Here is a 13,882-nt window from a genome sequence, read left to right as displayed (position 1 = left end):
TGGCCTTGTGGGGACATGTTTTTTGGTCCCCACAAGGGGAAATTCAGTTTTAGAATAAAAACAATGCCAATCAAGTCTTTTTTTTCTTATGATTGAAGTTAGGGCTGGGTGGTGGTTAAGGTTGTCATTGCTGGGATCACGGTTATGCCCATAGAAATGAATGGAAAGTCGCTGACAAAGATATGGATACAAACACGTGTCTGTTTGTGTGGCTGTGTGTGTGTGTGTGACGGTCTGTGTTTGCTGTATGTCCTTGGGTAGCTTTAGTTTGACTGGGGGGGAGATCAGATTGTACATGGGTGTAGCAGATGTAAGTCATTTTTACAGTGATTTTTTTTTTCTTCTGGTGAGGTAAGCTGACTTGTTTTTCACCAGTTTCAATTTATCTGTGCTTTTATGATTCTATAAAATAGATTTCAACTGCGATTGTTTTGTGCGTGTGTAACTTGCAAACCTGCACTCTGATTCTTTTTTTGCTTAGTGTTTTATTATGAGGATGATGGTTATGGCTGCATTGTATAGCAAACCAAAAAAAAATGACAAATAAATGTAATTTTAGACTAATACAAGCATGAAAACAGCCATGTAAACAGGTAATACTGACTGAGCCTTTTTACTTACAGACTTATTTGCTGCGTACAGTATGACACCACTAACATCTTAAAAAACCTCTTAATTTGATCTTAATTTTACTGGTTTATTAATATTTCCAATATTCAGTGCTGTGAAAGTTATGGTAGCTCTGTATATTATATTTTAACTGGAGGATGGGATGCAGGCTGGAGATGCATTTGTGACAGTGTGGTTATACAGAGGCTGTCAGAGTGGTATGTTGTTCTGTGACTCCTGTGACTGCGTTGGGGAAATAATATTATCGGTCTATGAAACCCCCTGGAAATCTGGTAAACCCTATCAGTCCTATAAGTCAAACAAACATGTCAGGTCAGACTAGTAAACAAGTGGCTCGGTCTAATTCACCCTAAACTGAACCTCCAGGAACCTCCAATGTTCTGTGTTCTCCTCCCTTCAGGATAGGTCAGTGGTTGTGGGTTGTGGAAAGGTGCCACTGGGAAGCCATGCGGACCAGTCTACTGTGCCTCGCCCTCCAGTTCTCCCTGCTGTCTCTCAGCCACTGCCAAGTTTCTCAGAGTTCTGTACCTGGCCTCACTTTTAACTTCACACACTCGCTCTACAATGCCACCATCTACGAGAACTCTGCAGCCGGGACTTACATTAACAGTGAAGTGCGGATGGGAATTACGTTAGTCGTTAGGTCCTGGAAGGTCATATACAGGATCTCTGCTGGGGATGGTGGCCTTTTTCAGGCTGAAAACTACACACTTGGGGATTTCTGTTTCTTGCGCATTCACACCAGAAGTGGGAGCTCTGCAATCCTGAACAGGGAGGTTAGAGACACCTATATACTGACTGTGACAGCCGCCACCCCAGATGGCCTTGAGGCACTAGCTATGGTTGCTGTGCTGGTCCTGGACACTAATGATCTTCGGCCTCTTTTCACACCCACCATCTATTCTGTAACCGTGCAGGAGAAAATACCATTGGGGACCAGCGTGGTGCAAGTGACAGCAACTGATGCTGATGCTGGTTCCAATGCAGAGCTCTATTACTTTTTCAGAGAGAAGGTGGAGCTTTTGGCCATCCACCCTACTAGTGGGGTGGTCTTCCTCATTGCTCAACCTAGTCCCGACCAAAGGGGTTTACAAGAGATAGAGATACTGGCTGTTGACCGGGGAAACAATCTATATGGTGATGAGAGTACGAGCAGCACAGCAAAGCTCTTCTTGCAACTGGAACATGTCAATAACCATTCACCGACCATAACCGTAGTTTCCAGGGTTCCTTCCAGGCAGGATAAAGATCCCGTCTTTGCTGAGGTCATTGTGGAAGACCTGGATGATGGATTGAATGGGGACATTGAAGGAGTCTCCATTGTGGCGGGTGACCCCCAGAAACTGTTTGTCTTAGATAAATTATCAGGAGGTAATGAGTACAAGGTAGTAATGTCTGAGTCAAGAGACTGGGATCAATTCACTTACGGATATAACCTTACACTCCAAGCCAAGGACAGAGGCTCCCCACCAAAATTTTCAGACCTTCAAGTTGTCTGGGTATCAATTCAGAGCCCCCAACCTGTCCAGAGGAGATTTGAGAAAGAGTTGTATGACGTCATTATTAATGAAATTTCACCTCCTGGTTTCATTGTGGAGGTCATAAGAATTTTCCCAGAAAAAAGCAATGCAAGATATATGCTGAATCCCACTACAGATTCTACACATTTTGACATAAACTCCTTAACTGGTGTGATAACCACTGCTTGTTCCCTTACCACAGTTAATCAGGAGTTGCTTGCACTCGAAGTGGTTGAGGTGGAGAGCAGACTCAGGACTAAGGTGTACATCACTATCGAGGACGCTAATGATAACAGTCCTGTGTTCAGCCAGGCCTCCTACCAGGGGACAGTTAATGAGCACTCTCCTGTAGGGACAGTGATCCTGGTGGTGTCGGCAGTGGATGGCGACAAGGGTGAAAATGCTTCTGTCATCTACAGCATATCCAGTTTTCAGCAGCTGCCATTTGCATTGGATCAGTATACAGGTGTTCTGAAGACCATCAAGGAGCTGGACTTTGAGTCTTGCCCTGAGCTCTATGTGTTTGTTGTCAGAGCGTCTGACTGTGGCACACCATACCGCCGTGAGAGCGAAGTCAACATCACTATCAGTCTGGTAAACATCAATGACAATCCACCCCAGTTTGAGAAGGTTGCCTGTAGAGGAGCTATTTCTCTGGATTTTCCTGTGGGACAGCCGATCATCACTATGTCAGCTATAGACCTAGACAAACCAGAGTCAATTATATACAAAATCCAATCGGGAGATGAGCAAGGTTTTTTCAATCTGAATCTTGACACTGGAGTCTTATCTTTAAAGAAATCTCTGGTGACAGCTAATCCGAAGAATGGTGTGTTCAGCCTGGAGGTCATTGCCAGTGATGGTGCGATTCTCTCTGATCCTACATTTGTGAATATCTCACTTCTCCGTGGCCAAATGTCCTTCAAGAGCCTGAAGTGCGAAGAAACCAAAGCTGCTGAAAAGCTTGTGGGAAAGCTGCTCAATAAAACTAGAATAGATGATAGGTCTACAGTCATTGAGAGGTTCTCTGATGTCTTCACTATGAACAGGCAAAGCCCACAGTTTGAATCTCTGCCTTCTGAAATATGGGTGCGGGAGGATCTTGCAGTTGGTGCAAGTGTCTTTAGAGTTCATGCATATGATGGTGACAGTGGCTTCAGTGGAAAGATTCTGTTTGCTATATCTGATGGTAACAAGGACAGCTGTTTCAATATTGATATGGACAATGGTTGGATAACTGTCCTTCTGCCAATGGATCGTGAGAAAACCAACAAGTATGTTCTCAACCTAACAATTTATGATATGGGCTTACCTCAGAGGTCCACTGCACGATTGTTGATTTTGAACCTGGAGGACACCAATGATAATGCGCCACAATTTGAGCAAGAGAGTTACAACACAGTGATACTTGAGAACACCACCATTGGTACAGATATCATCCAAGTTAAAGCCACAGATAAAGACCAGGGTTGGAATGGCCAAGTCTATTACACTCTGCTAACGAGCACTACTGCATTCAAGATCAGTAGCACAACTGGGATAGTTCAAGTTTCTGAGAAGCTTGACAGGGAGTATATTCCAACATTTTATCTCCAAATAGAGGCTCGAGACGGGGCTGAGACTGGCAGCCAGAGATTCTCTTTGACCATTTTGAGTATATCTTTGGAAGACGTCAATGACTGCTCCCCTACCTTCATCCCAAAAGGTTACAGCACCCGTGTTCCTGAGGACCTGCCATCTGGCACAGTCATCACCTGGCTAGAAGCCCATGACCCTGATCTGGGACCTGGAGGCCAGGTCAAATACTCTCTAGCTGATGATTATGATGGCATGTTTGTGGTCAACAGAGACAGCGGGACTGTGCGATTAGTTGGTGACCTAGACTACGAGAAACACAACTTCTATAACCTGACTGTGATAGCAGATGATAGGGGCTTCCCGGTGCCCCTTCGGTCTGTGTCCTTCATTGTTGTGGAGGTGATTGATGTCAATGAAAACCTCAACGCACCCCATTTCACTAACTTCACCCTCAGTACTACGGTCAAGGAGAACTCACGAGTTGCAACCAGCATTCTTCGGGTTGTGGCTTGGGATAATGACCAGGGAAGGGACGGTGAGATCCGATTCTCAGTAAAGGCTGGGAGTGGACTGGGCAGGTTCACCATTGATGAGGAATCAGGTATGTCCCCAGAACCCCTTAACCATGCATTATGGATTTTCAGTTGAAGTTCTTTAAATGAAAGAAACAGATTGTAGTCATTAAAAAACACACAAAAAATGACTGTTAGAGAAAGTAAAATTACAGAGAGAGAGAGAGCAATCGTTGCCTTGCCTAGTGTAACTGATGTAACCTGTGTGAGGCAGAGCCTGTAGCGTGAACATGTATGCATACTACACTCTAAAAACTATTGGGTTAAAAACAACCCAATTTGGGTTATTTTGGTAACCCAGCGCTGGGTAAAAAAGGGACTAACCCAACGCTGGGTTATTTTGACCCAACAAGTTGGGTTACACGTTTAACCCAGCATGCTGGGTTGTGATTTTTAACCCAACTATTAGTTAAAAATGACTACACTGCTGGGTTGAATGTAACCCAAAATGGGTCAGAAATTTAATCTAGAAACTTTGGTGATTAAAATTACTAAAATAAAAACAATTCTACAGCAATACATACTTCAGTAATGGAATTTTATTTATGACAAAACATGTAAAAAATGTGTCCATATGAATTTAAGACATTTTCCCATCTCCACCTCAGCATTAAGACAATTTCTATTAAAATGTATCAAACTGTATCACAGAAACACTGTGACTGAAGTCAGTAACAATGCATCAGACTGAAGTCAGACAAATTAACTTTAGAAAAACACAATTTGAAATATGAAAACTTTTCATAACATTTACATCATGCATAAACATTAATATATCCTGAGATATACAGGAATCATCAGTAAGAATCAATTGCAATGTAATTGCAGAGTAGAGGAAAAATAAAAGTATGTAGAAGTAATAATGAAAAAGCATCTAACTGACTGAAGTCAGAAAGATTAACTTTAAAATACAAATTTGTGCATAAACATTGACATATCCTGATATATATAAATCATCAACTGCAATGTAGAAAAAAAAAATATGTAGAAGTAATAATGAAACGGCATCAAACTGACTGAAAAAACAAACAAAAAAAAAAACTTAAGAAAATACAAATTTAAGATTAGGAAAAAATAGGAAAACATTTTATAACTTTCCCATTAACAATTATGTGCAAACATCAATATATCCTGAGATATAAACTGACTGAAGTCAAATTCACTTCCAAGAAAATATGTATTTAAAATATGAAAACATTTCAAACATCCACTGCAGCAAGTAATGTACTTTGCTCAAATGCTGTGCCATTTATTATAGCAAAGGCTTGAAAGCAGTGGTTGTCTCCAAGCATGAGAACATAAGAAAATTCAATGGACTCTTCTGAACGAAGGTACTCAGCCATATTGGTCCCAATCTGAAAAAAGGAAAAATAAATAAAAAAGAAATGGTATAGATTCATTAAGAACTCAAAAATGTGTAAAAGTTAAATATCCTTAGAGCTACCTTCAGAACACCTAAAAAACCTTTAGGAGCATTAAAGACCATAACACACCAAGCTATCAGCATTAGTTAACCACTGACCATGGCCTTAGCACTATGCTTAGAAAATGTCCGTCGAACATGCTTAGTTTCAAGCCTCCTTTAGCCTGAGCTGAGCTCAGACATTCCCCGCCTGCATCAAACCATTTACAGGATTAAAGAAATTACATGTTCGTAGTAAATTAACATCGTTTGCTGTCGAATGTACAACTAAGTCAAACGAATTGAACGAAATGTACCTTACAAGCAGAGCGGGAAATTTATGTGGATGTGCTGACAAAATCAAATTAGTTAAGTAAACTCCGCTATATCAAAACCGTATCTAACATATACAAAAGTAATATTTAAAATTTTACGTTATCCTTTCCAAGGCGGAGCACGGCCGTCGCTTAGTCGTTAGGTAATCTCAGTTCAACTGACCGAAAGCCTAAAATTTGCGTGTATATATATTATACAGTAAAGCAAATGTTTTATTTATTATGAACATTGTTAAATACACACTGAATAACTTACGTTTCAGACAGAATTTCACTGGCTTCCCTCTAAAGACGGCGCAAAACTCCGTCAACTCTCGCTGATGTCCCTGGATGTTGACGTGACGTGCGTGCTCTCTTTCACGTCCGCGTTCCCAACCCAGCACTGCTGGGTTATAGATCAAGACCGATTTTCAACCCAAATTGGGTTAAATCAACCCAACTTTGTTACCCAGCAGTCTCAACCCAGCATTTGGGTTGAAAAAACAACCCAGCGTTTTTTAGAGTGTAATGCATCACCGTTAACAGGATTTCAAAGCACTAAACAGGGTGGAACCTATCAAAGTCAACCTGTCCTTTGACATGGAGCTAGCCAGTCAGGGATTAGGATAAACCAAAATGCAGACCAATCAACAGCATAAGTATTTCACTGCCTAAATGGACAGACACCTCTGCAGCTCCTGTACGTTACATCTGCGCATGTGCTGGTGCCCTTGCTACCAATCTCTGTTTCAGTTTCCTACATGTTGCTTATAGTATCTAAAATATTCATAATCTGATTCCAATTTTTTGCTAATTCTTTGTGGCGAGTGTCAGGGTCAGCACCCATCCAACCTTGCCCTTTGTGTCCCCTTCCAGTTTGGCCAGCAGGTGTTGCTGGGCATCCTGTCCTGTCCCCCGTTTCTTGCCATTCAGCCCCAGTGTACCTAGTCCCTAGTACTGCATGGGTCAGTGGGCTGAGTGGGCGGCTCAGATTGAGAACCTGTGAGTTGCAGTTTCAAAGCTGATTATGAACCAGCCTTTTTCTGGTTTTCCCTCATGTTATTGGTTAGCGGTGCTTTCCTGTTTTTTGGCGTTTTTGGATTTCAGTTAGTTCTTTGTCTTTTGCTCCTTGTTCTCGTTTACTCAGTTTTCCTTGTTTTAGTTAACCTTTAGTGTTTGTTAATTTTCCATAGTCTCCAGTGCCATTTAATTGTAACATTCCACACCTGTTCCCTGTTTTCCCTGAGTCCTCGTGATTGGTTTATTGGTTATGATTCTCGTCTGTCCTGCATTGCATCTTGTTAGCTGTGTATTTAAGTGACTGCTCTGGTTTTGTTCTTTTATGGGTCATTGTAGTTGTGTGTGGTCCCTGTGTTTGTTACTTAACTCTGGTACTCAGTTCTGTTCCCTGTGTTGCTTGGTTTCCCAGTGTATTTGCTTTATGGTTTCTTCTTAGATTCTCATTTCTCCCATTTTTGTTTTGACCCCTTGTGGTCCTTTTTTTTGCCTTCCCTATTGTATTCTATTTAGTTAATAAACCCTTTTTGTCACCGAGCCGCAAATGTATTATCACCTTCCCGTTTCATATGCATCATGCCGCGCTGCAATGACAGAAAATAATGCCTCATATAAGTATATCTGAAAGTACATGCTATACCACTGTATATGTACAGATGTACATTTTTCTATTTATCTATCACATGTATATATTGTACAGCTGATTCTAGCACTTTTGCAGTATTTTGCACTTTCGGATTGGATGTCAAACTGCATTTTGCTGTATGAGTATTTTATACTTCATCCAATGGCAATTGAGTTGTGTCTAATCTAATCTAATGTACATGGTACAGTTTCCCCTTAACTGATGATAACTGGTAAATGAGCACACTGCCCTAGGTGTAATCCATATTCTCATCTGGACACCCAATTTCTGGCATGCAGAAAATTGCCCAAGGCTGCCCAATAGATCATGACCTTTCTACAAAATAGGTCAGTGGCTTTTTTTCATTTTCATTGGATCACCAGTCTCAGGGTGACAGAGAGAAAGACATCCTGGCTCGGACAGGGTCCAATGATGTAAACATGCTTGCATTTATTCTTCCCCATTTTTCTGAGCATTTCTATGTGTCTATTTGTTTCCCTGAAATGTTTTTTATCCACACTGTCTGGCTGTGACCTCGTGACATCATCAGCTTCATGCTTGTTGGGGTTGATCCAGCCCTACACAACACACCATCCCAAAAACAAGCCCGTATTCAACTGTACATGGTATCAGAAATCATGTGACTGTAACCAACCTTTCAGAGAGATCTTAAAATCATTTGGAGTTGTATTTTTTTAACCCATATTAATGTACATAAATGTCTAAATTTTGAAAATAGAACACTTTTATCTAATCTGTTTCCAGGATTTACTGAATCACATGTCTGTCTCCTAATAGGGATAATCTACACCATGGACATATTGGACCATGAGATAAAGGACTCCTATTGGCTGACAGTACAGGCCACGGACAGAGGTTTGGGGCCACTGTACTCTACCATGGAGGTGTACATTCAGGTGGAGGATGTGAATGACAATGCCCCACTCACCAGTGAGCCCATCTACCGCCCTGCCATCATGGAGAACTCAGCCAAGGGCTTGTCAGTCCTGCAGGTGCAGGCACAAGACTTGGATACCACCACTTCCGTCAGCCACCTCAGCTACCGCATCGCCAGTGGAAATCCCCAGAACTTTTTCACCATCAACCCCAAGACAGGTGCCAGCATTTCCACACAGACCCTCATAAATGAGATTGTAGAGATTTTCCCCTTGTCTTCCTGTAATGGGAAGGTGCAGAGTTAAAGTGCTGTGTTTCTGCTATCTGTCACATTTATCTGTATTTGTATGAATGATTCAATGTGATGTGACTCTTTTTCTGCTGCTTCTTTAGCATGGATTCACCTTGAACTGTCCAAATTATTATTTGTGGTAGATCCAAAGCTTACTAATTAATCCCTGTTGTAGCTTATAAGTGCTTGGAAGTGGTTTATGAATCTATGTGTCCTTCAGGTCTCATAACCACAACCTCCAGGAAGCTGGACAGAGAACAACAGGATGAACACTTTTTAGAGGTGAAGAACACAGACACTGCATCAAACCAGACCTTTGTTGGTTTTCCAGTTAAGGATTTGGTTAGTCCTAGAAAGGAGATGATATGTGTTAAATGTGTTTGTGTGTGGACAGGTGATAGTGTCAGACATGGGACCATCTCCCAGGCATACCCCTGTCTGGGTGACTGTACGTATCCTGGACGAGAATGACAACGAGCCACATTTTCCTGAGAAGCTCTACCAATTGTGGGTCCCAGAGCATGACCGCAGCAGTAGGGGTGAGCCCCTCTGCAGGGTACTTGCCTCGGACCGGGATCTTGGGCTAAATGCTGACCTCTCCTACAGCATTGTGGATGGGAACCAGGACGCCAATTTCGCCATTGACCCCAAGACTGCTACGGTGATGTCCAGGAAGACGATGGCAGCTGGGAGCTCTGCCCTCCTGACTGTGTGTAGCAGTGCCACAAAAGAGCTGAGCAGCTATAGAGCAGATCCCATCCTAGTTCTTCTCATAGTCTTTGACCTTATATTGGATCTTCTTCCAGATCAGAGCTGCAGACAATGGGGAACCACCTATGTCATCCACGACTCAACTGTACATCAAGTGGATCAGCAAACCTGTGCCCTCACTGCTGCCCCTGCTGTTCACTGACTTGTACTACAACTTCACCATCCCAGAGAGCGCCCAGGTTTTTGAGGTGGTGGGTGTGGTCTCTACACAGCAGAGTGCCACGCCCCTCTGGTTCGACATCAGTGGTAAGGAGTGGAATGTGGTAAAAATTATAGATGGCACAGATCCAATACCCATAATTCGTATTGGGCTGCAAAAAATACTGAACCAGATATTGGAGGGGTGGGCAATTAGGAAACCAATCTGATTTTCAATCAGAGATAGGTCTAGCCTGAAAAATTGCGAAAATGCCTTAGCCAACATATCGTAAACAGAAGTGAGGGTCATGTGGTGGCTAATTGTTCAGCCACACCTGTGCGTCAGAGCTGTCATGTCAGCAATCTGGTTCCATGAAACGACTCGAGACTATCAGAGCACAGAGTGACTGCTGTTAGCTGAGAGAGAAATAGGCTACTGCTGACGTTCAATAAAACCCAAGCAAACACGCTTTATTTGCCATCTCTCAGGTACATTGGAATGCTTCGCTTCAGCAACCCCATCTTACACTCATAGCTTGGGGGGGGGGGTCACAGTACAGGGTCAGCTAATGTACAGCACCCCTGGAGCTGGGGTTTAAGGACCTTGTTCGAGGGTCTACAGACATGTGACTGTTCTATCAATGTCAGGCCTCAAACCAGTGATCTTCTGATCATAGGCACAGCCAGCCTGCTGAGCCACTCACCGCCCCATAAAGAATTTAAATAATGCTTAGTTATGTCAACTGGAGTTTGATTTGGGAACTTTAGGAACTATGGCTGAACATTGTAGAATTGTTATATAAATTGGCTTGGCTTTGTTGCATAATACTCAATGCAGTTGCTCTGTTTAAAGCTGTTTTCGTTATCCAGGCACCTGCTACGAGGTGCTTATTCAGGTTCTGAATTTAATGTCTTGTTGTAGTAACCGAACAGAGTAGTTTGATTTTTATAGCTGTTGAGGAATGTCAGTAGGATCACACAGCAGGCCCACACATGTACTTTACATGCTGTTGAGCTATATTGGATTGCGTGGCCCACACACAATTTCATTTTTGACTACACCAATGGTTAGCTGTTTTTGTGACCGTGGAATCTCAAGTTTCCCAGAGTAACTTTTAGAGTTTTCAATGGCGTTAATGTTGCACCTTTAATAATGAACACAGTTAAATTTATACTAACTAGATGTCTTCAGACTTGTATTCTTTCTAAAATTTGATTTGTATATTTTGTACTAGAGACTAGTGTGTACTTTTTCCACCTGAAATTCTGAAGACCTTGTTGAATTCAAACGTTGTATGATGCCACCTTTGCAATCAATCAGTTCATGAATTTTTTTTTCCCTGCTAGATATTCCACAGTCAACTGTAAGTGGCATTATTGCAAAGCGGACGTGTTTATGGACAACAGAAACTCAGGCATGAAGTGGTAGGCCACATAAAGTAACAGAGCAGGGTCGGCAAGTGCATAAGAGTCATCAACGCTCTGTAGCCTCAATAACTCCAGAGTTCCAAGCTGAACCCCAGCACCAAAACTGTGCATCGGCAGCTTCATGGAATGGGCTTCCATGGCCGAGCAGCTGCATGCAAGCCTCACATCACCAAGTGTAATGCTAAGCGACAGTTGGAGTGCTGTAAAGCACGCTGCCACTGCACTCTGGAGCCACAGAAACATGCTCTGTGGAGTGATGAATCATGCTTCTCTATCTGGCAGTCTGATGGATGAGTCTGTTAGTCGGATGCTAGGACAATGTTACCTGTCTGACTGCATTATGCAAACTTGTTTGGTGGAGGAGGGAATAATAGTGTGTGGTTGTTGGGCTGGGACCCATAGTTCCAGTGAAGGGAACAATTAATGACTTAACATACCAAGACATTGTGCACAAAGCAAGGTCTATAAGAACATAGTTGGGTGAGTTTGGTATGGAAGAACTGCATAGAACCCTGACCTCAACCTTGGAATGAACTAGAACAGAGATTGTGAGCCAGGTCTTCATGTCTAACATCAGTGCTTGACCTCACAAATGCTCTTCTGGATGAATGGGCAAACATTTCCACAGACACACTCCAAAATCTTATTCAATGCCTTCACAAAAGAATGGCATCTGATATAGCTGCAAAGGGGGGACGAGCTCCATATTGATGCCTATGGATTCAGAATGGGAAAAGTTCCTGTAGGTGTATAATGGCCAGGTGTCCTAATCGGATTGATATAGTTATCAGCAGATACTAAAACTTTTAATATCTGTATCAAAACAAAAAAATATATGTTGTGCCATCTCTAGTATTACTTCATACCTTATACAGCCATACCACCTACAGTACAGACTAGGTATTTCATCTGAAGGTAAGCAAGTTTGGGCCCAGTTAGTACTTACATGGGAGATCAACTAGGAAAGCTGGGTGGCTACTGGGAGAGCTGTGGGTGTGGCTAACAGGTTAGCCCATCCTGTGGTCTGTGTGGATCCCAATGCCCCAGTGCAGTGATGGGGACACTGTGCAGTGAAAATGGTGCGGTCCATTGGATGAGATGTAAAACTGAGGCCCTGGCCCCCTCAGGTCATAAAAGATCCCCGGACATTTTCTCTCCTGCCCCTTCACCAGCTTAGTTACTGTGTGGTGAGCGTACTGGTGTGGATTGGCTGCCGTCGCATCATCCAGGTGGGGGCTACACAGTGGGGGTGGTTGAAGTGGCTCCCCATTGGTTCTGTAAAGTGCTTGAAAAGAACTCTATATAAATTTAACATTCATTCATTTCTTTTGCGCTTGTGTTTTTCGTTCATTATGTCACTCAAATTACAACTTTTTTTCTATCAATATGTTTTGAGGAAAATTACATTAAAATTTCTGTTCTCATAGAGAAGTATCTATTTTGTAGTTTATAACCCCCCCCTTTGTCATTCTTGCACATCAAGGAGACCAGCTGTCCTGTGAAATGTTCTACATTCCTCAAAAAGCCTGCAGTGCCAACTGTTCTATACAAGGTACCTTGACATACCTCATAGATTTAGTATCATCAATTGAATTCATCTTACTTGAAACCTGTCTTTAACCACACCATAGACATTGCTTTGATTCTTTGGCTGGTGGCCGAACCTGAAGTCTTGCTTCTGTGCTGGTTTTTGTTTGATGACTGCTACTCCATTTTCAGGTGGGGGATACAGTAGCCATTGTGATATTTGTAAAGGGGTGGGGACTGTTATTGTGGCAAAGCCCCTGGATGCTGAGCTGCGGTCCTCCTATGAGGTAACGGTGACTGTCACAGATGGTACCCACACTGCCTCCACTCAGGTATTCCTGCCCATACATAATCGATCCAGAGTAACAATACTGTTAATGATTATTAATGTACATGTTATTTTGTAAACAAAAAAAAAATAGTTCATAAGATATGTCAGAGATTTCCTACTAGTCTACTGTAATGTCTTCATCTCTTCTACCTGTCCTCAGTCTGACTCCTTTTACGTCTCTCTAGCTCTATATCACTGTCCTTGACATCAACGACAACACGCCCACCTTCTCTCAGGCCAGCTATGTCGTCACAGTTTCAGAGGACACTCCTAGTGACACTGAGGTGCTCCAGGTCAGGGCCTCGGACGCAGATGGCAGGAGCAAGCTGAGCTACTCCATACACAGCAGCCTGGATCCGGGCAGTGCATATACGTTCCGGATTGCCCCCGAAACTGGAACCCTCTACACAGCTGACCGACTGGACCAGGAGGCCCAGAGTCAACACATCCTTACAGTCATGGTACGAGAGGCTGGGAAATGTCAGCTGAGGGGAGCATAGCTCTATATATACAGGTCTGCTGCACCTGAATTCCCACATCTGCAGAAAATGACAGGATCGCTTTCTCTGGAACCAGGTCAAGGACCAAGAGTTCCCCTACCGCAGAGACTTAGCCCGCATCCGGGTAGCTGTGGAGGATGCCAATGATCATGCCCCATACTTCACACAAACGGTGTATGAGGGGTCTGTTTTTGAGACGGCCATTGCAGGCACCTATGTTCTCCAGGTCACTGCGCTGGACAGGGACCAAGGGAAGAATGGTGAGCTCCTCTACTCATTGGAAGCAGGTGAGCCCCCCCCCAAAAAAATCATTCAGCATCTTGTTCAGTTGTTAATATTG

General features: G+C 42.9%; 1 protein-coding gene across 1 annotated transcript in view; it reads left to right on the top strand.

Moving 5' to 3' along the window:
* Positions 1 to 1,076: 1,076 nt before the first annotated feature.
* The window catches only part of LOC111854347 (protocadherin Fat 3-like), a 29,486-nt gene continuing 16,680 nt past the window's right edge, over positions 1,077 to 13,882 (top strand). Inside the window, exons 1-9 of the mRNA XM_072706901.1 lie at positions 1,077 to 4,329; positions 8,457 to 8,774; positions 9,068 to 9,129; positions 9,242 to 9,556; positions 9,654 to 9,864; positions 12,668 to 12,736; positions 12,904 to 13,043; positions 13,228 to 13,503; positions 13,619 to 13,829. Coding sequence (XP_072563002.1) covers positions 1,077 to 4,329; positions 8,457 to 8,774; positions 9,068 to 9,129; positions 9,242 to 9,556; positions 9,654 to 9,864; positions 12,668 to 12,736; positions 12,904 to 13,043; positions 13,228 to 13,503; positions 13,619 to 13,829 — 4,855 coding nt within the window. The remainder of the gene's footprint in view (positions 4,330 to 8,456; positions 8,775 to 9,067; positions 9,130 to 9,241; positions 9,557 to 9,653; positions 9,865 to 12,667; positions 12,737 to 12,903; positions 13,044 to 13,227; positions 13,504 to 13,618; positions 13,830 to 13,882) is intronic.

The sequence above is a fragment of the Paramormyrops kingsleyae genome, chromosome 24 (genome assembly GCF_048594095.1).
Source record: "Paramormyrops kingsleyae isolate MSU_618 chromosome 24, PKINGS_0.4, whole genome shotgun sequence".
Lineage (NCBI taxonomy): Eukaryota > Metazoa > Chordata > Actinopteri > Osteoglossiformes > Mormyridae > Paramormyrops > Paramormyrops kingsleyae.
Note: the sequence above shows the minus strand (reverse complement) of the source record. Positions and strands in the feature narration are given on the sequence as shown.